At 39.8% G+C, this 27,041-nt stretch overlaps 12 protein-coding genes across 12 annotated transcripts; 5 read left to right on the forward strand and 7 right to left on the reverse strand.

The window, feature by feature from the left end:
- Positions 1 to 540: 540 nt before the first annotated feature.
- Positions 541 to 1,227, forward strand: HAC1 (transcription factor HAC1; the record flags this gene model as incomplete). The annotated part of the gene is made up of 1 exon (XM_033910145.1): positions 541 to 1,227. The coding sequence occupies one exon, from the start codon at positions 541 to 543 to the stop codon at positions 1,225 to 1,227; it is 687 nt and encodes a 228-aa protein (XP_033766036.1).
- A 958-nt stretch (positions 1,228 to 2,185) lies between these two features.
- AGX1 (alanine--glyoxylate transaminase) lies at positions 2,186 to 3,343 on the forward strand (the record flags this gene model as incomplete). The annotated part of the gene is made up of 1 exon (XM_033910146.1): positions 2,186 to 3,343. One exon carries the CDS (start codon positions 2,186 to 2,188, stop codon positions 3,341 to 3,343), a length of 1,158 nt encoding a protein of 385 aa, XP_033766037.1.
- Positions 3,344 to 3,411: 68 nt separating this feature from the next.
- CAK1 (cyclin-dependent protein kinase-activating kinase CAK1) lies at positions 3,412 to 4,515 on the reverse strand (the record flags this gene model as incomplete). Its single annotated transcript, XM_033910147.1, has 1 exon — positions 3,412 to 4,515. One exon carries the CDS (start codon positions 4,513 to 4,515, stop codon positions 3,412 to 3,414), a length of 1,104 nt encoding a protein of 367 aa, XP_033766038.1.
- Positions 4,516 to 4,694: 179 nt separating this feature from the next.
- CAF16 (putative ATP-binding cassette family ATPase CAF16) lies at positions 4,695 to 5,564 on the reverse strand (the record flags this gene model as incomplete). Its single annotated transcript, XM_033910148.1, has 1 exon — positions 4,695 to 5,564. The coding sequence occupies one exon, from the start codon at positions 5,562 to 5,564 to the stop codon at positions 4,695 to 4,697; it is 870 nt and encodes a 289-aa protein (XP_033766039.1).
- Positions 5,565 to 5,770: 206 nt separating this feature from the next.
- On the reverse strand, positions 5,771 to 7,264 carry GYP8 (GTPase-activating protein GYP8; the record flags this gene model as incomplete). The annotated part of the gene is made up of 1 exon (XM_033910149.1): positions 5,771 to 7,264. The coding sequence occupies one exon, from the start codon at positions 7,262 to 7,264 to the stop codon at positions 5,771 to 5,773; it is 1,494 nt and encodes a 497-aa protein (XP_033766040.1).
- A 670-nt stretch (positions 7,265 to 7,934) lies between these two features.
- On the forward strand, positions 7,935 to 9,227 carry STE2 (alpha-factor pheromone receptor STE2; the record flags this gene model as incomplete). The annotated part of the gene is made up of 1 exon (XM_033910150.1): positions 7,935 to 9,227. The coding sequence occupies one exon, from the start codon at positions 7,935 to 7,937 to the stop codon at positions 9,225 to 9,227; it is 1,293 nt and encodes a 430-aa protein (XP_033766041.1).
- A 274-nt stretch (positions 9,228 to 9,501) lies between these two features.
- Positions 9,502 to 12,588, reverse strand: BST1 (Bst1p; the record flags this gene model as incomplete). The annotated part of the gene is made up of 1 exon (XM_033910151.1): positions 9,502 to 12,588. The coding sequence occupies one exon, from the start codon at positions 12,586 to 12,588 to the stop codon at positions 9,502 to 9,504; it is 3,087 nt and encodes a 1,028-aa protein (XP_033766042.1).
- A 612-nt stretch (positions 12,589 to 13,200) lies between these two features.
- EPL1 (Epl1p) lies at positions 13,201 to 15,714 on the reverse strand (the record flags this gene model as incomplete). Its single annotated transcript, XM_033910152.1, has 1 exon — positions 13,201 to 15,714. One exon carries the CDS (start codon positions 15,712 to 15,714, stop codon positions 13,201 to 13,203), a length of 2,514 nt encoding a protein of 837 aa, XP_033766043.1.
- A 634-nt stretch (positions 15,715 to 16,348) lies between these two features.
- Positions 16,349 to 18,715, forward strand: BUD27 (prefoldin-like protein; the record flags this gene model as incomplete). The annotated part of the gene is made up of 1 exon (XM_033910153.1): positions 16,349 to 18,715. One exon carries the CDS (start codon positions 16,349 to 16,351, stop codon positions 18,713 to 18,715), a length of 2,367 nt encoding a protein of 788 aa, XP_033766044.1.
- Positions 18,716 to 18,834: 119 nt separating this feature from the next.
- On the reverse strand, positions 18,835 to 20,346 carry FRS2 (phenylalanine--tRNA ligase subunit alpha; the record flags this gene model as incomplete). Its single annotated transcript, XM_033910154.1, has 1 exon — positions 18,835 to 20,346. The coding sequence occupies one exon, from the start codon at positions 20,344 to 20,346 to the stop codon at positions 18,835 to 18,837; it is 1,512 nt and encodes a 503-aa protein (XP_033766045.1).
- A 1,129-nt stretch (positions 20,347 to 21,475) lies between these two features.
- GAT1 (Gat1p) lies at positions 21,476 to 22,870 on the forward strand (the record flags this gene model as incomplete). Its single annotated transcript, XM_033910155.1, has 1 exon — positions 21,476 to 22,870. The coding sequence occupies one exon, from the start codon at positions 21,476 to 21,478 to the stop codon at positions 22,868 to 22,870; it is 1,395 nt and encodes a 464-aa protein (XP_033766046.1).
- Positions 22,871 to 24,656: 1,786 nt separating this feature from the next.
- Positions 24,657 to 25,019, reverse strand: PAU5 (seripauperin PAU5; the record flags this gene model as incomplete). The annotated part of the gene is made up of 1 exon (XM_033910156.1): positions 24,657 to 25,019. The coding sequence occupies one exon, from the start codon at positions 25,017 to 25,019 to the stop codon at positions 24,657 to 24,659; it is 363 nt and encodes a 120-aa protein (XP_033766047.1).
- Positions 25,020 to 27,041: the final 2,022 nt, after the last annotated feature.

Consider the following 27,041-nt stretch of genomic DNA (forward strand, 5'->3'; position numbering starts at 1 on the left):
AATGCTGTAATACGAACAGCAAGCTAATTTTACTATGAAAAACAACACCAAGTTGCCAAAAAAGCTCTATACTAAAGTTAAAGCTCCCTCATTTTTAGTAAAAACGATTCCTTTTCCCACAAAACGAACGGAAAAAAAAGAAAAATAGTGGAAATATAATCACGTGATAGACATAATCATGACCTAGGGTAATATGAAATAACAGCTAGGGAAAGAATTCTATTTATGAGGGTTTAAAGCTAAAGGGGCTCAGCATAATATAGGTTTGAAATAGGAACCTGGTCTACATCGTACATTGTGATGAAAATGGTTTTGGACACCTTGTTCTCTTTTGTTCTCATTCCCTCTTTCACTATATATTGGAAGAAATTTCACCTCAACGAACCAAGTCGAGAAAGAAGGACAGCTTTATCTAGTTTATGTGAAACTTCTCTTGTCTTTTGTTTCTTGTCTTATTTAATATTCCAAGGCTTTAACTCACTGTCAAACGTAACAACTCCTCCCCCTCCCCCACCCACGACAACGACCGCCACTATGGAAATGACTGATTTTGAACTAACTAGTAATTCGCAATCGAACTTGGCTATCCCTACCAACTTCAAGTCGACTCTGCCCCCAAGGAAAAGAGCGAAGACAAAAGAGGAAAAGGAACAGCGAAGGATCGAGCGAATTTTGAGAAACAGAAGAGCTGCTCACCAGAGTAGAGAGAAAAAGAGACTACATCTGCAATACCTCGAGAGGAAATGTTCTCTTTTGGAAAATTTGCTGAACAGTGTCAACCTTGAAAAATTGGCTGACCACGAGGACGTGTTGACTTGTGGCCACGATGCTTTTGTTGCTTCTCTTGACGAGTATAGGGATTTCCAGAGCACGAGAGACGCCTCACTGGACGCCAGGGCCAGTTCGCACTCATCGTCTGATACGTTCACACCTTCACCTTTGAACTGTACAATGGAGCCTGCAACTTTGTCGCCCAAGAGTATGCGTGATTCTTCGTCGGACCAAGAGACTTCATGGGAACTGCAGATGTTTAAGACGGAAAATATACCAGAATCCACGACGCTGCCTGCCGTAGACAACAACAATTTGTTTGATGCGGTGGCTTCGCCGTTGGCAGACCCGCTCTGCGACGATATAGCGGGAAACAGTCTACCCTTTGACAATTCAATTGATCTTGACAATTGGCGTAATCCAGCCGTGATTACGATGACCAGGAAACTACAGTGAACAAGAAGACCAGCCCCAATTTTTACTTTCTGCATTTTTTTTTTTTTTTTAGTCGTGGTTCTCTAAAGGGGGAGGAGCCGGTTAAAGTACCTTCACAAAAGCAGAATGCAAGAGTATTGGGAGCAGTTTGTTTTTTTTTCATGCTAGTTTTTTCCTGAACAAAAAGAGCCTTCTTTCCTTATTGTTAGGGAATAGGTGGCTTGCTTGTACTGTCCGAAGCGCAGTCAGGTTTGAATTCATTTGAATTAAACGATTTCTTTATCACTTCGTGAAGACAATCGCAAAAGGGTATACTTTTTTTTCTCCGTTATTATCGCTGTTGGTGGGTTTTTCTTCGTTACATATTATTTTATTTTTTGCTTAGTGGTTTCTACTGTTTGGTCTCCGGCTAGCGTTTGCTACTACAGCTGAAGAAGAAGAGACTTTTCAAGAATGCAAACGTGAGGTTGGCGCGCCCTCCTACAATTATTTGTGGTGACTGGGCAGCGACACTGAACATAGCTTGGACAAGACCCTTCTTTGACTGCAAGGAGCCGTGCTGGCATGGGGTTTCGCCTCAAGAGCCACGCTCTACTTTTTTTTCTATCTGTCTGTGTGTCTATCTAACTATCTATATATATGACTTTCTATATAAAACCATAAAGAATTCTTGATGTGCCCTTTGGTTGGGCAGCTTTTCAACCTTAGACCTGGTGCTAACGCCGCTTTGTTCTTCCTCCCGCACTCCCGCAAACGTTCCTCCCCCTAACTCCGGGCCAATGAGTGATAACGATATCAGATACTTTCGAAAGGACCTTAGTCATAATATCACTGTCACTGTAACTGTAACTGTCACCGCTATGACTGCTCGTCCTCGAGGAGTGGACAAGAATGTTTTGTTCCTCAGCCTCTATATAATTGCACTCCTTGAGCGTAAAAGCACATATAATTCTCCTTCTATAGCCCAAATACACCAGAAATGACTAAATCTGTAGATACACTGCTGATCCCGGGCCCTATTATCCTAAGTGGAGCAGTCCAGAAGGCTCTGGACGTTCCCTCCTTGGGCCATACTTCCCCTGAGTTCGTCTCTATTTTCCAAAGGGTTCTAAAGAACACTAGAACTGTCTTCAAATCCGCCGCTGCCTCCAGGTCGCAGCCCTTTGTGCTTGCCGGCTCTGGTACGTTGGGGTGGGACATATTTGCCTCGAACTTTATTCTTTCTAAGGCCCCGAACAAGAACGTGCTGGTCGTATCCACCGGGACGTTTTCTGACAGGTTTGCTGACTGTCTACGTAGTTACGGTGCGCAAGTAGATGTTGTTAGGCCTCTCAAGATAGGTGAGTCTGTTCCTTTAGAAGTGATTACTGAAAAGTTGTCACAAAATAATTATGGCGCTGTTACTGTTACACATGTTGACACTTCAACGGCGGTACTGTCCGACTTGAAAGCCGTTTCGCAAGTCATTAAGCAGGCATCGCCGGAAACGTTCTTCGTAGTCGATGCTGTATGCTCGATTGGATGCGAAGAGTTTGAGTTTGATGAGTGGGGGGTGGATTTTGCCTTAACCGCATCGCAGAAGGCTATTGGTGCTCCGGCAGGTCTTTCTATCTCACTGTGCAGTAGCAGATTCATGGATTATGCACTTAACGACAGCGAAAATGGTCAGGTACATGGCTATTTCTCCTCATTGAGAAGATGGACACCAATAATGCAAAACTACGAGGCTGGTAAAGGAGCTTATTTTGCAACTCCACCCGTACAACTGATTAATAGCCTCGACGTAGCTTTAAAAGAGATTCTCGACGAGGGGTTAAACAAGAGATGGGATTTACATCGTGAAATGAGCGACTGGTTCAAAGACAGCTTGGTTAATGGCTTGCAACTGACATCCGTCAGCAGATATCCTTCAAACATGTCTGCGCACGGGTTGACGGCCGTATACGTGGCAGACCCTCCCAGCGTCATTGCGTTTTTAAAGTCACACGGTGTAGTCATTGCCGGAGGTATTCACAAGGACATCGGGCCCAAGTACATCCGTATTGGGCACATGGGTGTGACCGCTTGCAACAAAAATTTACCGTACATGAAGAACTGCTTCGACTTAATAAAACTTGCTCTTCAAAGAAAAAAGTGATTACTCTGGTACTTTTTGTTTCATATATATATATATATATATATGTATATGTTCCTATATATTCTTTCTTATGGCTTTTTCAGTTCTTGCAAGATTCTTTGACAACTCCATCTTTCGTTTGGTGAAAAGGACACCATCCCCAGGATACAGTTAACGAACTTCTGTTTGACCTTCACATCCGTAATCTCGTTCAGTCGAGGCATGTTCCTCTCGATGATGCTGACTTGTACATCCTTCTGCTGGTCCAGTATATACTTGCCGTCGCCATCGGCGCCAAACATGCCAACAAATGCATCAACAGAACCGTGTTGGGCAACAGCTTCCCATTTCAGAATGGACGGTACGCCCAATTTTTCAAATATCGAGCAAATCAGTCTAAAGTCGCTTCCATCTGAGTTCATATCGTCGCTACCGTCATCAATCATGGCCGGTACGTGCCCCATACGGTCCGTTTCTCTCTGGAACCATTGAGAGACGATTATCAGTAACGACCACACGTCCACACCACCATCGTAGCATTTCACCCCAAACAGCACTTCTGGGGCCTTGTAAATTCCTGTGCTTATATCCGTCACCTTGCTATCCATGGGCTCCGCACTTGTTTGTGACTTATTTCCCATGTCATACGAGACACCAAAATCAATTATGTACAATTTAGGGGGTTGTGTGGTAGTATTGTTTGTTAGCATGATGTTTTGCGGTTTGATGTCACGGTGGATGATCTTGTTCTCATGTAAAAATGCAACTCCCTCGATTATTTGCGAGAAAAATGACAAAGGATACTGGTTGACGTCCAATTGATTGGTATACTTCTGAACTGAGGAACCCGCAGCAGTCTGGGTACTGGAATCTAGTAAATCGTAATAAGGATTTTTTTTTCTTATATCCCTTTTATACTGCAATTGCATAAACTCATGAAGATTCATCTCTTCAAAGGGGAACAGTAACAGTAAGTCATTGTCAGTGGCCTTGGACTCTAGAAGAGGTAGAATATGCTGGCATTTGCTGCCTACTTTGCTTAATATCGATACTTCGAATTCGGTGTTATGTGGCGGGATATCATAATCTAGTGCCAGACATTTAATTGCATATGTATTTGATCTATAAATCCTAGCGGTTCTCGTAGAGTTGACCAATTGGCAGCGTGTAATGTCTATGCTGTCTAGTTTCATTAAGATGGATGTTAATTTTTGTTGCCTTTCTGCTCCATGTGCCTTCTTTGCTTTTATGAGACCCCAGTTGTTTTCGTTTTTTAGGATCACAAATTACTTCTATAACTTATATAGTCAAATCACATTTTCCACTAAGATACATATTTTTTATATAGGGTTTTGCAATTATGTATGCTCATCTATATACCTATCTCTTTATCAGGAATTTGGTTATCACGTTTCAACCATTCTAGTGCCAATGGATGCAAGCTGTTCACCTTGCTAATAACAACCTTATTGTTGTCGTCCTCAAAGGCCACTTGTCCATTAACTTTGGCGTTGACTACTTCAGAAAACTCCACATCTTTCAAATAATCTAACTTATTTACGATCTTACCTGATTTCATATGGTACACTTGATTGGGCCACTTGGCTAAACCGTCAAAAATATGTGTAGCGTAAACCACTGAACATCTTCTGGTTTCTGTCTCCCACTTTAAAAACTCTAGTAGTCTTGCTCTGGCAATAACGTCGAGATCCACAGTGACTTCGTCAAGTAGTAAAACTCTCCATGGTTTCAAAAGTCCCATGGCTAATTGCACTCTTCTCTTTTGCCCGTCACTTAACCTGTGCATTCTCCAACGTACATCGATGTCCAGAATTCTAACTAATCTTTCACCTCTTTCTCTGAAATGATCAAACCCAATACTTTCCAATAATTCCAAGACGCCAATATCCCTGTTAATGATGCTCATGTGGCACCATTCCGTGCCTAGATAAGTGGTTGTTTGGTAGTTTGTCGAATCTTCAACACTTTCGTCATCGTCTACTTGGTTCATAGATAGGGGACTGAATGGATCAAGACCATTGACCATGATCTTGCCATCGAGACAAAGATGCTTACCACTTAGTAATTTCAAAAGGGTGGATTTACCAGCACCATTGGCACCCACTACTAAAGACCTTGTATTCCATGGGATTTCGAGATCGATATCAATAACTGACGGATCAGAGCTTTCCTTAAATTTGTACGTTAAATTACGTACTTCAATAGCAAATTGGGAAACCATCTTGGCAGTGATTTAATACCTTGGGATCTTGTGAAGAAGTACTGATTGTCTACACCAAAAATCTCTCTTCTAGATTTTCCGCTTTTCCTTATTCAAGTCATCCTCGAAGAAATTCCCGCAGGGTATTTCATAAAAGCATGTTATAATAAATACCTTATTTGTGAGTCCGTTTTCTATATCATAGTATATAAGGTATATTGTATATGCTATCTAGTTGGATGCCCGAGTTTCAAAATGTCCCTAATCGGATCCACCCAAATGTGATTGACCTGGTGCAGATTTATATTTATATGTGATAAGTCTTTCAATTTCGTGGAAATCATGTAGCGTAGATTGAGTACTAAACTTAGCGATCTCGTAGTCCGTAGTTGATACAAGATAGCTACAATCCCGATCAGCAAAGAAATCTTACCCCACTTGTTATATTTGGAGGGTAAAAAATGGCCAAGTCTTTGAACTAACGCCCTTGTTTTGGATCTGGCGGCGACACCACGATACTTTTCTTTCTTGTAACGCTCGTTCATCTTTGTTTGTTCATTCAGATAGAAGATAATGGTGCTCATTTCGAAGCATCCTGGCTTCCCACAAGCTGTATTGAGTAACGTGCTATATTTGTTTAGACGCACCCGTTTCAAAGCTTTCTTGCTAGCTGTGGCCGAATCGTTTCTAGTTATTTGCAAGACTTCTTCCCAAAGCGGTTCATCATACAGTTTTTTTTGTAACACTGTTTGTATCACACCATGGCGCAGATCGAAATCATTCTCGAAGACATCAGAATTAGCTTCTATTTGTTTCAAGATTTCAGACTCATTTTTTAATAGTAGGTTCTTGTATATGATCAAAGGTATATGCATAGATTGCAGAGATATCGTCATGTCGAATATTTGGAAAATAATCTTATGAAGGTTGGTGTCACCGCTATCTATTGGTTTCAAATTATGTGCAAAGATTGTCAGTATGGACCCAATAGCGAAAAGGGGTTCGTTTTCGTCAAATTTGAATATATTGTAGAATTTCATATTTGATTCCTTTATCAATGAAGAGATGACTCTCAACTGTTCAAATGAAAAGTCTAGCGAGTTCATCATGAAATCCCTCAGATATAATAATGTAAATGCTTCAATACAATAAAATAGCTTTTCCATATCAATTTCTTCTCGCAAGGAGAGGTTTTCTGATTCCAATTCCTTCTCTTCTACGATGTCCCAACTAAAGCACATGATGAAAACAGAGACAATATCGTGGTAACCTTGGTAATAATTCAACGTTGGGTACTTTCTCAATACCCGAGTAATTAGCTCCACTAGCAGTTTTTTCAGCTGCAGTTTCAACTTCTTGTCGACAATTCCACCAAAGGATCTTTCTGCATCCAATATCACCTGGCCTTCATCCTTATGTTTCTCCACCGGCGTAACGTACTCCGCTGAATCATCAATAAGCAACTGCGACGCCAATAATTCATACCAGCAATCTTTTCTCAGTGAGTTGTTTACAAAACCTAGGGGTCCCAAACCCATATACCTCAAAGCTCGAACATCCTTTTTCTCTAACAACCTCGATATAGCTTTTCCTTTATGTTCTTCTGCCTTTTCACTGTTAGAACGAATAAGCGATTCCAGACATGCATCGTAACCCTCTCTTACCAACGCATCTTTCTCGTGGCTGCTGTGGCTAGTATGGAATAATGACCTTAGTGACATCGTAATTTGTTAGGTTGGTTTGTTCTATGTCATCTCTTGCATTTCTCTCTTTATCTCTTTACTTTGCCAATTGAAGATAATGTCCCCTCCCCAAGAGAAAAACGAAAAATTTAGTTACGAAACCTCAATAAGCTTTTATCACCAAAAAATCAAGATAAAGAACATAGAAGGAACTGTAGAATGGCCTGGCTCGATTACCGGGTGTCCGCCAAAACGCATTATCACAAAGTTGTAGTGCCCGAATAGGTGCTGCAATCCATCAATATACGTTTTGATATGTGACAAAATATCTCCTGAGTAAGACAGCCTAGTACAAATGAAAAGAACCACACTGCTTTACAATAAAACAACGGTACCCACTAAGAATTCAGGCAGGCTGTCGCACATGCTGCTTGATACCTGTGCCTGGTAGTTCGCAGGTTGAAGTTTTTTCAGCCATGTATATTTCCTAATTGGGTAAATACATGATGAAACACATATGAAAAAAAAAGCTTTTCTACATATTCGAGGGTTTTTTTCTGTTGGTGGATACTATTTAAGAAGTGTTACAAGTACCTCATATTGAATTCAAAGGAATACGATATTATTTTCCTTTCACTCGCTTTAGCTACAATTTTAATTGGTTACTAAATAATGCACCATTAAGAACAACTGTATCCAAGAAGCAAAAATGTCTGATGCAGCTCCTTCATTGAGCGATCTATTCTATGATCCAACGTATAATCCTGGTCAGAGCTCCATCAACTACACTTCCATATATGGCAACGGAACTACCATCACGTTCGATGAGTTACAAGGCCTAGTCAACAGTACTGTTACTCAGGCTATTATGTTCGGGGTCAGGTGTGGTGCAGCTGCCTTGACTCTGATTGTCATGTGGATGATATCAAGAAGCAGGAAAACGCCAATTTTCATTATCAACCAAGTTTCATTATTTTTGATCATTCTGCATTCTGCACTCTATTTTAAATATTTACTGTCTAATTACTCTTCAGTGACTTATGCTCTCACCGGATTTCCTCAGTTCATCAGTAGAGGTGATGTTCATGTATATGGTGCTACAAATATTATTCAGGTACTGCTGGTGGCTTCTATTGAGACTTCGCTAGTGTTTCAGATCAAAGTCATTTTCACGGGTGACAACTTCAAGAGAATAGGTTTGATGTTGACATCAATATCTTTCACTTTAGGTATTGCTACAGTGGCCATGTATTTTGTAAGTGCTGTTAAAGGTATGATTGTAACTTATAATGATGTTAGTGCCACCCAGGATAAATACTTCAATGCATCCACAATCTTACTTGCATCTTCAATAAACTTCATGTCATTCGTCCTGGTAGTTAAATTGATTCTGGCCGTTAGATCAAGAAGGTTCCTCGGTCTCAAACAGTTCGATAGTTTCCATATTTTACTTATAATGTCGTTTCAATCTTTGCTGGTTCCATCAGTGATATTCATCCTCGCATACAGTTTGAAACCAAACCAGGGTACAGATGTACTAACTACCGTTGCCACATTACTAGCTGTTTTGTCTTTACCACTATCGTCAATGTGGGCCACAGCTGCCAATAACTCATCCAAAACGAACACAATCACTTCAGACTTTACGACATCTACAGATAGATTCTATCCAGGCACATTGTCTAGTTTTCAAACTGACAGTATCAACAATGATGCTAAAAGCAGCCTTAGAAGTAGATTGTATGATCTATATCCTAGAAGGAAAGAATTAACATCAGATAAACATTCAGAAAGAACTTTTGTTGCTGAGGCTGCGAATGACATAGAGAAAAATCAGTTTTATCAGTTGCCGACACCCACGAGTTCAAAAAATACAAGGATAGGACCGTTTGCTGATACAAGTTATAAAGAGGGAGATATCGAACCAGTCAACATGTATACCCCCGATACAGCTGCTGATGAGGAAGCGAGAAAATTTTGGACTGAAGATAATGATAATTAATGATCAAGATTTTGCGGGTTTGGAAAAGCAATTCGTGACCTCTGGTATAAATTTACCATTAGATTAAGTTACTCAGTAAATGCGCATCATTCTCTATAAAAAAAAATGGCCTTTTCTTTCTTTTTGATAATATTTAAACTCCTTTACATAATAAAAACCCCATGAATAGTCGTAGAGACCACCTTTAGTTTTACGGGTTCAAGCTTTTATTTTCCTTGATTTAGAACTTTGTAAGGCAATAAATGCAGTGATTTTTTTTCATTGGATTATAATTCTAATGAATTGATTCGAAGAATAGCAACCAGGCACATATTATATTTACCAGATGGTGTATCCAGTACAAGTTTCTTATTCCATAAATGAAGCTGAAAACCGTTAGGTACACGAATAAAATGACCGTGATTGTACCATCTAACGAGCCTATTGGTGTGCTCTTTGGCATCTTGAAAACCGAATTATTTCCAACCAAAAAAATAATTGGTGCTACTGCTAGGATATTATGATGGGACCTGAATGAAGTTTCCCATTTAATGGCAACGTTATGCAAGAAAACAATAATGATAGGAATGTTAATGGCACTAACAAACAGTAAAAGCATGAGCAACGTCATATTATAATTTCGCAAGTTCGTTTTTTGCTCGCAGTTTGATACTTGTAATAGCGCTATTCTAATGCAGGTAGCGATTTGGATTATTAATGTGATAACAAACGCCATCTGGTACGGTATGTAAAGAAATATCAACAGTAATAAAAGCATCGATGCCATTAATCTTTCCTTACCATACACTTTAGGTTCAATTGTATCAAAAGACTCTTTACTTTCAGTGCTTCCGTTTGATAGTTTCCGTTGAAAGAAAGTTACTAATGTTTCCAAAGATCCAAAAACCCTAGAAACTAGCGCCAGTAACCCAACTGTCATAATCCCAAAGAGTATTCCAATAGTTGACATAAACCAATCTCTAATCCCCAAATAATAAAAATTTGCATGCATGTGTCTTTTGGATAGCAGAAATGGATAATTCAAACCGACGGGATCCAAGAAATAAAGTATTCGTTGTACCAACTTATTATTAACTGTGGGCGAAGCTAAGAAAAGTGTAAAAAACATGAATACTCCATGCTTTTTCAAAATGTAGCCTAGAGTGCTGTCAAAGGAAGGAAATTCAGATGTCTTATTGTACCAGTAAAACTGATATGCCAAGATGAGTGCAATAAACGCGACCGGAAAAGATGCAAGTGCTAATCTGTATCTGATAAAAAGCATTTTTAAAGTCAAAGACCAATTAATGGTCATTTTTGCCTCCAGAGACATTCCCGGTGGAACAAAAAAACTTAATTGTAGTGATCTTGGTTCGCTTTCATTTAATGGGATAAACGGTGCTACGTTGTGCATATTTATATCGAGGCTGTTGTTCAGAATATTTAAATGCCATTTAGTCTCGAATGGTTCGTGAACCCATTGCCTTATGAAAGGTTGAAACAATGCCTCGTCGGCCGCTACGCTTCCGTTGCCTGTGTCAATCTTCGTTTCCAATTTATACGATAGTAAAGAATCCCACAAGTTATCGAAACTTATAACTTGCTCAATATCTTTCCCATTCAAGTGCAGTTTTTCTCCAAAGAGCAATATTTGAGAAGGTGTAGTTTTGGTAACTTGGACGTTGGATGTGTTGCACAACAACGCCAAAAGAAAACCTTGATTTTCCCCCATATCTTCTTGTTCAGAAAACTCACCGTAAGTAGGTTTGCTTATTATTAGGTAGTCATACCTCTGTAGTATGTTTTTGCCAATACTAACAGCCTTAAACGGATTTTTTCCCTCTCCAAAAGAAGAATTAGCTGCGAATTGAGTATCTTTTGAAGACCTGGGCACTGTTAGAATACTATCAGCAGCTGTTGTGCAACTTAGGTTCATGGAATCTTTACAGAAATAGATCATGGGCATATCTAGGCTAGTTAACAACGTGAAATGCAGGTGCTCCGTGGAGGAGATGTTACTTGGAATATTTATTTTTGTATAATTATTGTGCCACTTTTCAAGGCTAAACATTGCAATATCTAGAACGTCGTTCGTTTCCAAAGTGGAGTAATCAGAAAAGAAGTTGTCACTAAATTCTTGTAAGTTTTCTTGAGGATAATTCAACTTACTATTCACCAATGAGTAGTCTTCGAACCCCGAAAGCAATAGTTTTCTTGCAGTTTGTAATCTCTGATCCAATGGCTTAACTTTTTCAGGCTTGGAGGCATCTACACTTTCCAATAATAGGCGCGCTAGCACTTCTCTTAATTGTTTACACCAAACAATGGCCAAATGATCAATTGGAGTCCAAACATCTGGAATAGTAGTTGTGAAGCTCGTGAACCCGTTGTCTAAACTAACCAAATCCTCTACGGATGCATAATCTGCAGGTAAAGTAGTATCCAATATACCACCTGTAATGGAAACCAGTGAAATATTCTTTGAGAAAAAAGAATCGTTTTGGGATAACTGATCCCTCCAGTATTCGTTTGTATTTTTGTAAAGTTTTAGAATGTCACCATCAAAAGTTACTGGTGAAGCAGCATGAGGTGAGGATAAAGTCAATATAGTGCATATACTTCCTGGTATGTGGTTCTTTAAAGTTAGCATGACCCTCGATACAATACCGCCCATGGAATGTCCCACGATAATGACTGACTGTGGAATTGGATGTGGGTAATCAGGAGTCCTTTCGTAAAGAGATAAGATGTACCTGATCGCGTCATTTAGGTATTCAGCTTGATCAAGCATTGTTTTACCATGAAATGCGGTGAAGTCTTCATTGAAATCTGCCGTAAAGAAGTCCAAATTCTGCACGTTTTCGTTACTCAAAGTTGCCCTGGTATCAAAATCAAAGTATAAGTTGGAACAAGCGGAAGCAATTGATCTAGATTGCCTAAAAGAGCCTGCATTTCCGGGTATGAAAAGTACAGGGATACCATCAAGTTGCAACTCGTCACCATTTAAAGGTCCTCGGTCTACGCCTTGTTCTCGATATAAGTAAAGATGATACTTGTGTGCCAATGGTGTATACCTTTCGTCAAATCCATCGATCCTTGCGTAGGATGGATACATATAAATAGACTTACACTGAGGAGCATCTGCACCGTTAAAAGGTTTGAGTAACGATATCAATAAAAGCGAGCAAATGCATAAAATGCCAAGAATAGAGAAAAGGCGGTATGTGTATGGTTTTTTGGCTGTCTTATCATTGTTTTTATATTTGGAGGAAGCTTTATCCTGGTCTTCACGAGAAGCGAGTACTCTCGAGTAGTGACCAGATGGGTTAACTTTATTAATTATGGGTCGCGTAATACCACTAACTAATCTCCTGATACCCATAACGAAATGAGAATTATTTTATAAGGGGTTAGCCTAAGATATAGGCCAATGTTTTAGAAGTATAGGGGAGTATTTCTAGTGTGGCTTTATCATTAGATTGGAATGCACAGAATGTGTTGAGATTCCATTTTTACTTTTTCTTGTTATGATTTGGTAATATTTGAAACTTTTCTCAGAATTCGCGCCATATAGAAAAGTGGATAATGAAAAATGCATTTATTTAAAATTAAAGGTACCTTATGAGTTATGCAATTGTCTATATAAGAGTATGAATCTAACTTAAATACATCAAGCATTAGTGATGAAATCGTGTGAAAAATCGAAAGATTACAATAAATGGTGTGAAATGGAAAATAAAAAAGGGGAAATATGAAGTCTTGTGAAAATGGTAATATTACAACTGGATTATACTCGCTATTTTCCTCCTGGAAGTTCGATTTTTTGAAGATAGTTTTTTTTATTATTATTATTAAGTTATTGGTGTTCATTTTGGCAATTTGCCTCTTCAATAATATTGTCTCGACTTTCATTTGTAAACTTTGAATATCGGGGGGTTTTTTTTAATGCCAATGTGTAGAAAATGTATTTGAGGGAGGTATAAAGTTGTCCTGCTCATGATGAATTTTTCTGCGTTATTGAAGAGTTTTGTTTAGCTTCCGAGTTGATCAACGAATCATTCAATTTTTTCAGGGAGTTCGAGGAATTTGAATTATTATTTTGGGATTTCTGCTTTTGTTGTTGTTGTTGTTGTTGCTGTTGTTGCTGTTGTTGTTGCTGCTGCTGCTGTTGTTGCTGTTGTTGTAAATGTTGTATATGCTTCTGTTTCAATCTGGTGATGTAGTCTCTACGGTACTTGATGGTGGCTTCCCTTAATTGCTCATAGGATTTCGTGCCCAACATGGTGCCGAATCTAATCACTTGAGTATCATTTGAAATTTGGTTAAGTCTTGCCGGTTCATCCGAAAACTTGATGCCATATTCATTTCGTGGTGAATCATACTTCCACTTATCGTAAAGTCTGACGAATTCGTCATATTTGGAATCATAAACATTTATCGAGTTAGTGTCGTTATTACCTTTTCTTGAATATTGTTCTTCTTCGATTGAATCGAAATCCACAAAATCCATTAAAGAACAAGCGGACTTGGCCGACGATGTTGTATAATTTGGCATACGATCAATATATTGAACATTGGATCTACCAATTCTCTTCCTGAATTTTATTGGGTATTCTCTCGAATGGATTTCCAAATTTTCTTGGAATGGGTCATACAGTTCAGTTTTTTTTATTCTTCTGGTATTCAAGTTGTTATTATCATTGTTCCTCGAGCGGCCATTTGAATCATATATTCTGATATCATCAGAGATTCCTTTCAAGTATTCTGCCAAATGCGCAGAATAAAAAGATCTATCTATCTGGAAATTAGATGACGCGATAGATGCAAATGGAATATTACTGGTCGAAAAATCTTTAGGTAACGACATGTCAAATACCGGATTAAAGGGATCATCCGTTAAGTTGAAAAAGACGTCTGCGTCTTCAATTTTCCGCTTCTCCATCTTCTCCTGGACAAACTTCCTTGCATTTTTTTCTTTGCTGTTTAATAGAGCATCTACATCTTCCAATACAATATCAGGGATTTTCGAAGATGGTAGTTTGACATAAACATGGGATGTTATTGGCTGCGATGTTGAAGAAGAGGATGCGTTTAAGAGTTGTTTGTCGCTTTCAGACTTAAGCGCATTTTGCTGCTGTTGTTGTTGTTGTAATAGTTGCTGCTGTTGCTGCTTAGAAAGCCTAGAAGATTTGTCTTCAAGTTGGTTATTCCTTTTATTATTCTTTGCCTTCGCAGCGGCCGCAGCGGCTGCTGCTCTTTTAAGTTCAGCTTTCCTCAGTTCAGCCTCCCTTTGTTCGACTGTGACAATCGCAGGACGTTTTCTCTTGTGGTTGATCAAGTCATCGTCTTCTCCACTAATGTTCAAAGATCTCTTCAAATTCTTAATTTGTACCCGTTGATCGAATATTTTCAACTCATCATTAATCCAATTTAGGGAAACATTTTCACGTTTAGCAACAAGCAGAGCCAACTCCTTGGCGTTCTTCAATTCCTGGTGCAACGCCCTTAAACGTTGACTGTTTAAGATATCTATTCGTCTTGTTTTCCGCGGATGTCTCACCTCTCTTCTTCTGAAACAGACGTAGGGATCAATCTCTTCTTTTTCACCCGGCCTTTCAAATTTCAGCTGCGGGAAAATTTCGTACCCGTTAACTTCAATTTTCCTTTCTCTCCAATAATCGTAAATTTTAGAGCCGAACTTCTCTATCAGCTGAATTAAAGGTCTCGTTTTCATTTGAGAAACGGGGTCGAATTGTGTGATAAAATGAGTTTTATGAGAATTTATCTCATGGTTCAACTGGTTTCTGAGATTGGAATCAGCCATATCTGATTTTACCAATGTGGGCTTCAATTCTTCAAAAGAAAGTATACTTTCCGGATCCATACTTAAAAAAGGTTGACGGTCGTGAATAGCATGTTCAAAACTCGCACAAAGAATTTCAAATTCGTCTTCAGTTAATATGTCTGATGAACCTTTGTTGACTTGTTCGTTTAAAAAGGTCTCATCTCTTTCATCCATGTTGTAGTTGGTACCACAGCAATCCTCCACAGTGGCAGAAAATTTGATGTAGCTAGTGGTCTCCTGGAAATTGCCCGTATAAAACTTATTATATTCATTCCAAGTCATAGAAGCATCTGGGGTTGGAATATAATCCTTGTGCTTTGTATGACCAGAACCCATTTGTAATATTCGATGCAAATGGACTTCCTTTTCTTCATTTTTCTCCACACCAGTTTCGATCTCAACCACCTCTCTCTGTTGCAATTCATCCTTATCCAGATGCTTTAAATCATTAGGCAGATAGATTTTAAGATGTTGCTTCACAGATATCTTACGATGTCTAAATCGACTATTACTGCTGCCAGCGCTGGCTCCAGCACCAGAGTCGCCTTTCGAAAGTGAATCGAGGTCCTCATCGTGCGCACTTCTAGAACCGGACCGCCTAGTGCTTCTGCCAGATTTATGCGAACCATCATTGATTTCTATAGCGTTTGAAGGTGTCGGCATGGTTATTATTGTTATTTGCTATTGTTATTACTATCCTCTATAATCACGTGACTATGTTGTTACCCTAGGGCGTGTTATTCTTTTTTGAGTTAACTTGAAGTCCGCTGTCGCCGTACAATGTGAGAATATGGATAAAAGGAGGGCGAGGGTGGCAAAAAGAGGAGTCAAAAATAGATAGCGTTTGTTTTATTATAGCAGCTCAAAGGAACGCGTTATGGTGTAATAATATTGCGAGTGTCTAACGACCACCAGAATACGAGCACAGTTTTGGCTGTTTTTGCAAACTTTTTTGCTTTTGTGTAGTAGGCCTTTCACGGGTATCGCTTGTATACTATGCCATGTGATATGTAGTGGTACAATTTTGTGGTCGGATCGTGCTTTTGCCACCCGCGGCCGACCGAGAAAATTTTTTATTCTTTTCTGGTTCCTCGCTTACTCCTGCAGTATGAGTGCCAACCATGGTGAGCGAATATGGAATGAAATAGCGATATACGGGTAATATTAATTTATGGGTGTTTTGAAATTTATTTTCAGAGGATTGGCGATGAGCTGCTGTTAAAGGTTCTAACAGCCAGTGTTGTATGTATCTTCTGTAATACTTATAGTGTATGGGCATCCTCAGGTTGTAATAACTATGGATGTGTTAACGGATAGCGTAGAAAGTACGTTGAAAAGCCTGCAAGATAAGAGAAATTTTCTTGCTGAACAAAGAGAGCATTATATAGATATCAGAGGCCGACTGGTTAGCTTCAACAATGATAACGATGGGGGTGAAGAAGAGGCCGAAGGCCAAGGGATGGTGTTTGGCGACATCATAATTTCTACCAGAAAGATATACTTGAATCTAGGCTATGAGTACTACGTTGAAAAGACCAAAGAGGAGGCCATCACATCTGTTGATGATAAATTAAAACTAATGGAGGACGCCATTGAGCAGTTTGATCTGAAGATCGAAGAGGCTAAAAAGACCTTAGACAATTTGAATTTTATGGAGACTGGAGCTGAAACTGAAAAACAGGAGGCGGATGACGACCAAGATTTCCTGCCCTCCATGGAGATTAGAGAAGAATTAGATGAGGAGGGAAACGTCATAAGTAGCTCCGTTACTCCTACAACAAAGCAATCATCGCAGTCGAAGTCCAAAAAGGAAGAGGAATATTTGGTCGGCCAAAAGGAGGAACGATTACCAGAGGAGAAGAAATCGAATTCATTTGAAGAAAATTTAAAGGGAAGGCTATCGAAAAGGAACAATGAAATAAAGAGAAAAGTAGAACCATCTAAAGTGGATACAGAAAACGTGTACACATTCGCCGATTTAGTCCAGCAGATGGACCAACAGGACGAATTGGAGGACGGGTCTATTGGCGCTGATGAGATAAGTTATGATTATGATGCGTTCGAAAACTCCAATTTCAAAGTTAATGGGTATAACTATAAAGAGGATGACGAGGATGAAGATGAAGAAGAGTATTTGAATCATTCCATTATACCTGGTTTTGAAGCACAGTCCTCATTTTTAAAACAAATTCAACAACTACGCGCACAAAAGCTATCTCAAGAACATAAGCAGGAAGAAGGTGAAGTTAGCAATCCATTGAAACCTATTTTAAAGAAGGCTTCTATTACTGAGGAGTCTGTCAAACACCAGAAGAAGAAGCAAGTTGGGTTTGCCTCTTCTCTTGAAATTCACGAAGTTGAAAACTTGAAAGAAGAGAACAAGAGACAAATGCAATCTTTTGGGGTCCCCACGTATGATGACCAGGAAACCATCGGTATCGCTAATGAAATGACATCGGGCGAGTTTGATGGTGATTTATTTGCCAAGATGTTGGGTGTCCAAGAGGCCGATGAAGTGCATGAAAAATATAGAGAAGAACTGATAAATCAAGAGAGGCATGAAGGGGAAGCAAACAGGCCGAATGGGAGAAACAGGGTGTCCAGATTCAGGAAGGATAGAGCCTTTAAGAAACAAGACACGTCACAAGCCTTCAGATACGAAAATAGGAAGCCAGCGGTGGGCGAAATAGTGGAAAAAGAACCAGTTGCGGAAGATGTTATAGAGAAGGAACCGGCTGTCAGGGACATAGTGGAAAGGGAATCTTCAGTGGGAGATATCATAGAAAAGGAACCGGCTGTAAACGACATAATAGAGAGAAGACCAGTTGTAGAAGATATTGTGGAAAAAGAACTGGCTCTCAGCAACATAGTGGAAAGAGAGCCGGAAACCGATAGTAACAGCGAATTTGAGACTCCATTTAAAAAGAAAAATCTGAAATCATTGCAAAAACCAAGATCATCGAAATCAATGAAGAAGAAATTTGATCCCAAAATTTTCGAGAATATAAGTGATGATGATGATGATGATAGTAATGGTGATAAGAAACTCGTGCTCGATCAAAGTAAAAGTAGTGCGGATGAGCAAGAGAGGTTTCCTTCAAAGATCCAAGAAGTGTCTAGATCGATGGCTCAGACAGGAGCCACGGTAGGAGATAAGCCGGTTAGAATTACAAATGTTGACTATCACGCACTAGGTGGGAATTTGGATGATATGGTCAAGGCATATTCATTGGGGTTATATGACGACGATTTAGAGGAAGATCCAGGAACCATAGTGGAGAAGCTCGAGGATTTCAAAGAGTACAATAAACAGGTGGAATTGCTGCGTGACGAAATTCAAGATTTCCAACTTGAAAACCAGCAAGTGGCGACGGAGGAGGAGGAAGAGGAAAACGACGGTAATGTTGTGGTGGATGTCGTAGAACATGAGTTTCCTGAAAGTTACATAAATGACGAAGACGAAGTAGCACTACATCCAGATCGGTTGCAGGAAGCGGTTGCAGTGGAGTACAGACGGTTGAAGGAAACTGCGGCGTCGAAATGGCAGTCATCATCGCCCACCGCTCATGCAGAAGGCGAATTGGAGCCCATTGACAAGTTCGGGAACCCCGTCAAGACAAGTCGCTTCCGCTCTCAACGACTTCACATGGACGGTAAAACATAGCCATATATAGACAGAAAATAAATCAGAATCTATATTAACATATACGTATATATTTGTTTTGTATACAATAAACACCATAAATTCGGACAGAGGATAGAAAACTAGTGGGGTCGGTGAGTTCATTCGTACAAGTCTTCGTCCAATCTAGCAGCAGGGTTGGTCTCGATAAAGTCCAATGAGACTTTATGGCCTAACAGTTCTCTGATGTTTTGGACCTTATATTTGATCATAGTGGGTCTTTCCAAGGATAAACCCCAACCAAGTACTCTAAGATCCTTTGGTAAGCCCATGGACTCGAGCATTTCCGGTCTGAACATACCAGAGTTACCGATTTCGACCCATTTTTGCAAACCTTCGTGCCAAGAGAAGATTTCCATCGATGGCTCGGTGTAAGGATTGTAGGTAGGCTTGAATCTCAAACCGGTGACACCCATTCTTTCGAAAAACTCCTCCATGAACTTGATCAGGTCACCCAGAGTGATGTTGTAGTCAGCAAGAACACCTTCCACCTGGTGGAACTCAGCCAAATGGGTGGCGTCAACTGCTTCGTTACGGAAAACACGGTCGATAGAAAACAATCTAGTGGGCTTTGGGTCTTTGGCCAAGTCGTGCAGCATTCTGGCGGAGATGGCTGTAGAGTGGGTTCTTAAGACCAATTTTTGGCATTCTTCTGGTTTCCAGTTGTAACGGTAACCGATGGATCCGAATCTCCCCTGTTCATGAACGGCTTTAATGTTGCCCAGGTAGGTCTTGTCATCAGGCAAGTCAGCGGTTAGTGGGTCCTTGATGTAGAAAGTGTCTTGTAGGTCACGAGCAGGATGTTGTTGTGGGACGTAAAGGGCGTCGAAGTTCCAGAAACCTGTCTCGACGTATTGGTTCGAGGGCATCTCTGTGAAGCCCATGGAAAAGAAAATTTGTCTAAATTCTTCTCTGACTTTGTTCAAGGGGTGAAGAGCACCTGAGGATATTTGCACACCTTGAGAATTGAAATTGTAAGGCTTGAACTTCAGGTTTTTGTATGCATTGGTGGAGACCATGTCGGAGGTAAGATCGGTTTCCAACTTGGTGAGGTCTGTGGAGAACTCTGACCCCTTTGTAACATGGAAATCTGTAATCTTACCTTGAACAATTAACTTTCTCTTCTTTAAGTCGTTTAAAATCTTGGGATCGATGCTATCTAGATGCGAATTATCCTTAATTTGCGCTAGAATAGACTGAGTTTCATCAGCGAGATCATTCAAATCGGTGTTTTGCAATTTGGCAGAGAGTTCAAGCTCGTTCGAGGCGTTTTTAGCGATCCAGCCGTTCTTGAAAGCTCTGGCCTGACCGACCTTACCAACCTGAGGGCCCAGTTTGGACATCACATCTTTGATTTGCAGTTGGCCCAACTCTTGGATGAGCTTGACAAGTTTAATTTCGTACGAACCTTCATTCAAAATTTGAGCGCCTTCTTTGGTCAAATCATACGTAACTGTGTCGATTTTGGAAAACTCCAGCTTGTTATGAGCTTTCAAAGAGTTCAAAGCGGAAAGGACATCTTGAGAACCATGCTGAGGGAAAATGGCCAGTGTGGACTTGATCTCATCCAACTCGTCTAGTTTCTTCAGGATTTCTAATTGGAAGTCAGACATCTTTACGTTCGGGGAAGAGAGGGAAGAACGTGCCTTTAATGTATATATACGTAAAATATATATATATATACGGAACTATATTTACAAGTTTACATGTGCGTTAACCACAAGTATTACGTACGTTCAAGATTACAGCAATGCGTTTTATTAATTTTTCAAGCACTTTTTACGTAGAGAGGAACAAAGTTACTGAAAAAAAAGAGAGTGTGGAAAAAAAAAATTTTTCCTTTTTCTACCTCTTTTCTTTGTCTGGATTAATATAATCAAGCGGGTAACACCAACAAACGATACCAAAGGCGGGTCACCTAATATATTCCCAAATGCGACCGGTCCCGCTTTCCGATTTTAGCCGCCGAAGACAACATTCACTATAATCAAAATCTAACATAACTCATTCATGATTACTTACTAAATCTACATAAAGTTGAAGGAATAAATTTTATTTTTTCTCTTTTTGAGAAACGCACAAAACTGCATTCTTTTTATTGACGTATTCATACAGTCTTGTTCACACAACTCTTACCAACATTATAGAACATAAAAGCTGTTACTTTAAGAAGTAAATAAATACTCATTTCCTGCGTACTAACTCAATCTCCTTCATGCCAAAACCATATCAAAGCAACAACACTAAAAGCTCTGATTCAATTTCAATGAGCAACCCGGATCTCTTATACGCAATCGGGTGTGTGGGTGCACGACTGATTGGTCCGGCCGATAACAGGTGTGCTTGCACCCAGTGCCCAACGTCAACAAAGCAGGAACAACGGGCTGATAAGGGAGAAGATAAGATAAGATAAGATAACAAATCATTGCGTCCGACCACAGGCCGACACATAACAGTACAATGTGAAGCAGCGCAGCGTACTGGTAGTACCGGTGCAGCTACTGCTGGTACTAACAGCCACCACAATACACAGCAACAGTAATAACAGCACTACGAGTCGCACTTGCGCTGCCCGGCCCAGCCACATATATATAGGTGTGTGCCACTCCCGGCCCCGGTATTAGCATGCACGTTTTCTTTCCTTTGCTTTTCCGGCCTTCCCCTGTTCTGTTCATCGCACAGATGCATATATATATATAGATATATATATATTGTACACGGTGCACGGTAGTGAATATAACTATGAGCACGAACAGAGCCCCGAATCCCGACCCAGACGTGAATTTAAACAAAGACATCTGGGACTTGTACTCGAGCGCCCAGAAAATATTGCCCAATTCTAACCGTATTTTGAACCTTTCTTGGCGTTTGCATAACCGCACGTCTTTCCATCAAATTAACCGCATAATGCAACATTCCAACTCTATTATGGACTTCTCCGCCTCGCCTTTCGCCAGCGGCGCAAACGCCGCTGGCCCTGGCAACAATGACCTCGATGACACCGACACTGATAACCAGCAGTTCTTCCTTTCGGACATGAACCTCAACGGTTCCTCTGTTTTTGAGAATGTGTTTGATGACGATGACGATGATGATGATGTGGAGACTCACTCTATTGTACATTCCGACCTGCTCAACGACATGGACAGCGCTTCCCAGCGCGCTTCACATAATGCTTCTGGTTTTCCCAATTTTTTGGACACTTCCTGCTCGTCCTCCTTCGATGACCACTTTATTTTCACCAATAACTTACCATTTTTAAGTAATAATAGCATTAATAATAATCATAGTCATAATAGTAGTCATAATAATAACAGTAACAGCATCAACAATAACACAAACACAAACGCAAACACTAATAGTCCTTTACTGAGAAGAAATCCGTCTCCATCTATAGTGAAACCTGCTTCGCGAAGAAATTCCTCCGTGAGGAAGAAGAAACCTGCGTTGAAGAAGATCAAGTCCTCTACTTCGGTGCAATCTTCAGTTACTCCGCCCTCGTCTAACGCCTCAGCCAACCCGGATATAAAATGCTCCAACTGCACAACGTCTACCACTCCATTGTGGAGGAAAGACCCTAAGGGTCTTCCCCTGTGCAATGCTTGCGGTCTGTTCCTCAAGCTTCACGGTGTCACAAGGCCCCTGTCGCTGAAAACTGACATCATCAAGAAGAGGCAGAGGTCGTCTACTAAGATAAACAACAATATAACGCCCCCTCCATCGTCCTCCTCGAATGCAGGAGCAGCAGGGAAAAAGAAGAACTACACTGCAAGCGTGGCGGCGTCCAAGAGGAAAAACTCACTGAACATCGTCGCGCCTTTAAAGTCTCAGGACATACCCATTCCGAAGATCGCTTCACCCTCCATCCCACAATACCTCCGCTCTAACAACCGCCATCACCTCTCGAGCTCCGCACCCGTCGAGGTAGAAACGTTCTCGAGCTTTCAGCCTGATATGAATATGACCATGAACATGAACCTTCACAACTCCTCGTCCTCCGCTTTCAACAACGAAGCCTTCTGGAAACCTTTGGATTCTGCCGCAGATCATCATTCTGCAGACACAAATCCAAACTCGAATGTCAATACCACACCGAATGGCAATCTGAGCTTAGATTGGCTGAATCTGAATTTATAGATCCCCTAAAAAAAAGTACTCGCTCCTTCTTTCCATCTCTGCTTCACATATATACACATTTTAATAAAACTCTATGTATACATAGAATAAAAGGAAGAACAATATATTTATTTCGTAAAAAAAACAGTAGAATATTTATTAAAAAAAGCTTACTATGCGTTATATTTCCATACGTTTCTGGCGAATTTCATGGGCGCCTCTGTGCGATTCGAAATTTTTGCAGCGGCGACAGAATAGTTGAAAAGCCGCAGTATCCAAGGTGGTGCTAGCTGACACACTGGAATTACCTGGAAGGATCAACAGACACTTCATATGTAACAAGTGCGAAGAAGGCTCTACCAAGGATATTAGATAATTTATTTAATTTGAGTCGTGTATAATGTCACCTGCTTGAAGCACAGTAAGAGAACATACATCAGAGCATCTTTTTTACTTCTTATATGGTAGCCTTTTTCAAAGTTAACAGAATAAAAGCCGGGATTGCGAACAAAGATGGCTCTATAATATGAACAATGGCGAGAAATTTTTTATCAGGTCGGAAAAAATCTTTTTTTTGAATGGTATCATTTTGTTTGTGGGAAAAGCAGACTTCGTGTTATTTCGACTTTTTGTACTCTGTTAATGCCGTTGGATGCTTCCAGTGGCATGCTGCTAAGCAAGGCATTTCTCTGGAAGTTGCCTACTGTTCAAAATCACAATAAACCAGAAAAAAAATAAAAAAAAAAAAGAGTATGTCTATTTATAAGAAGATATTATAGTTATGTACTACGTGTGATTGTATTTCTTTGCGAACATCAAGGTGTTTCTAGCTGTGTACAGCAAAGTCTACATAGGAGGAAGCCAGAAACTTCCGCGACTTGCCAGGCAACTAACTGCAATAGTCGGCGCATATTAATGGTTTGGTCATATCTGAGAAATCATTGAATTTTCAGAAAAGAATAAGCTCCAAGTGTGTACGATGCTGGTAGCAGTATGCCCTATATTACTTTGGATAATTTAGAGCGTCCATTTTCAGAATCAAGAAGGGGATATTTTTGTGGATACCTTTTGTTTCCTCTCTTACATAACCTCACTTTCCACACTAAAAAGTAGTGCGCCAAAAAAAATAGAAAGGAGAACAAGATTTATGGAACTCTCTGCATCTAAACATCTACCAAATGTTGGCTATTGTTTACTCAAATACGATAATTGTGGTGCCAAAAAGATCCTGCCCCAATATACGAATACAGCGACTTTGGATGATCTATCGATGATTAAAAATAACCTGCATTTCATCGTGTTACCTTGCTTTAAAGCGCCTGGATTTTTTTTTTTTGGGGCATTAAACTTCGCATCGTATCAGTCTATCTGTCGAATATGCTTTAAATATAAATTAAACTAGGCTTGTTATCGTCTCACACTCTTATTGTAAGAAGAAAACTTTTCTGCTTGATGTATTTCAGCAAAACGAACTTTCGTACAGGCACCGAACTCCGGAGAGTGTATACCTATTTAAGAAATAAGTTTTTTTTTGTCGCAATGCGGTAAAGCACTTTTAAAGTTAATATAGAAATTGTGTCAATTTGAAGTTAATTCATATATATACAACAAGGGTAAAGAAAAATTCATAAGCAATTTACATATTAATAGGTGCTTAAATCAGTAAATTTGATCGAAAAAAGTTCATAATATTAAATATACACTTATATGTAATTACCTATTACTATACCATCAAAAGAAAAAATATCTTTTATTTTTCGTTACTTCCTAATTCCTATAGCATTTTATTGGTAAAAGGCATCCGTCTCTAGTTTGCGATAGTGTAGATACCGTCCTTGGATAGAGCACTAGAGATGGCTGGCTTTAATCTGCTAGAGTACCATGGGACACCAGTGATCATTCTGGTGACTTGGTCTGGGGCAATACCAGTCAACATGGTGGTGAAATCACCGTAGTTGAAAACAGCTTCAGCAATCTCAACTGGGTAGGTTTCAGTTGGATGAGCGGCTTGGAAGGAGTAGTATTGGGCCAAGTGAGCTCTGATATCAGAGACGTAGACACCCAATTCAACCAAGTTGACTTTTTCGTCAGATTGAGCTAGAGTGGTGGTAGCGGAGGCACCAGCAGCGATGGCAGCGACACCAGCAGCGATTGAAGTTAATTTGACCATTGTATTTGTTTTGTTTGTTAGTGCTGATATAAGCTTAACAGGAAAGAAAGGAATGAAGACATATTCGCATAAAAGGATGATCAAAGCAGCGCTATTTATATAAAAGATTTCGAGCAACTACCGCTTCACAAACGGTCTATTACTGGCGGCCCATCTTACACTCATATCTTCCGCTTTCCACTTTCTGGCCACTAAACCATTATTACTATGGTGATGGATTGTTCTTGAACGATGCTTTACTTCGTATAAGAGGCACGCTTCATATTCCCCATATCTTTCGTATGTTTAGAGTACAGGAATGTCCTTACAGGAGATGTGCCTTTAGACCTGCAGGCACAATTTTAGCCAAGTAATAGAACCAAAGCCAAGTCTACCTTGAGCTCGTTCAGTCGTCGAACCCTTGGCACTAAACGGTTGCTAGGAGAAAAAACACGGGCATTTCCTAAGACAGAAACACTAGAAAATGTTAATATGGCACTGGTCGTCGTATCCTGTAGAAATTACAAAAACCCTACGCCATCTGTAGAATTGATCATAGAGTTTGGCGTGTATTAAATGTTGGAAATTCCCTCGTTCTGAAATGACCACGCCCAACAAACCAACAATATACAGAATATGAGATTTTTACAAATCAACAACTATAGTCCTCCCTGATCTCCTCGATTGATTCCAGTTAAATCTTCGTCTATTTCAAAAGTTTGAAAACATTATTAATCGTCAGATATCATGTAGTGTACTAGACTGACTTGTAGGCAAAAGAAATTCTGAAGCCCAGTCATTAGTGTGATAGCAAAAAAAATGACATCCATATCCTTTACATTATCCTTATGATGGGAAAAACTAAAGACAGAAGCAAACTGGTTTTGCGATGAATCTAGTCTTTTGAGCTGTGAACGTCAGATTGGTAGAGCCTTATTCGAATATTAAGCAAAGAGGGTCTTTGCTGGTATGTCTTCTTATTTTGATGAAAAACTACTGCCCTCCCAGTGTTTTAAACAATATAACTGCGTGCGCAATAAAATGCCCTTCCAATGGGTTACAAGGAACGAATTTTTACCGCTATTTCTGAGAGCAAAAGGCTCAATCATATGCGCGGCCGGTGTTTACAACCTATAGCTGCGGACTATCGTGCATTAGATGTTTAAATAATCAGGCTTAAGGATAGTAACTACAGTAATCGTCTACATGAACCAGATGAGCAAGAAACACCATACTGTCAGGTCCTTTCAGCAGTGTTTCCCAGGATTAGATCTACCGAAAGCTAATACAAGATTCATAAACCTCCTTTTTGCCGCATCATCCACGGCAATTAGAAGACGATGGATCTTGCTCTTCTTTAGCTTATACATAAATATACCTGCTTTACTCCTTCCGACTGTTGTATTGCATGCCCGAGTAATACAAGGGCGACTTGGCAATCCTAATATATGGTCTTAGGGAAGTAACTTGTAGCCAAGAGTCATTATCAACTGGATTCACAGAATGTTACTTGTGTCACATAATCTATATGTGAGAATTATGTGGGTAATTAGATAAATGTTGGGATTCCATTGTTACTAAAGGCTATAATATTAGGTATATAGAATATACTAGAAGTTCTCCTCGAGGATATAGGAATCCACAAAAGGGAATCGATAGTTCTACATAGTGTTATTATTTTATCTTCTTTCTTTTTATATGTTGTCATTCATTATCCTATTACATTATCAATCCTTGCATTTCAGCTTCCATTAGATTGGATGACTGTTTCTCAATTTTTATGCCATCCTCTTGCACCGCATGTTATAATATAATATTAAATAGATGATATTAGAATTTCATTCCAACAATATGAGATCTAAATCTAACTAAAGGGTGGGAGCGCAGAATCTCTGATCTAAACTATTTGTTCCGGTATTTATACATTTCGGGTGCCTCATTTATGAGAATCAGGTGAGCAATTGGATAATTGTTGGGATTCTATTGTTGATAAGGACTATGATATTAGGTATACATAATGTACTAGAGGTTCTCCTCGAGAAT

The sequence above is a fragment of the Saccharomyces paradoxus genome, chromosome VI, assembly GCF_002079055.1.
Source record: "Saccharomyces paradoxus chromosome VI, complete sequence".
In the NCBI taxonomy this organism is placed as follows: domain Eukaryota; kingdom Fungi; phylum Ascomycota; class Saccharomycetes; order Saccharomycetales; family Saccharomycetaceae; genus Saccharomyces; species Saccharomyces paradoxus.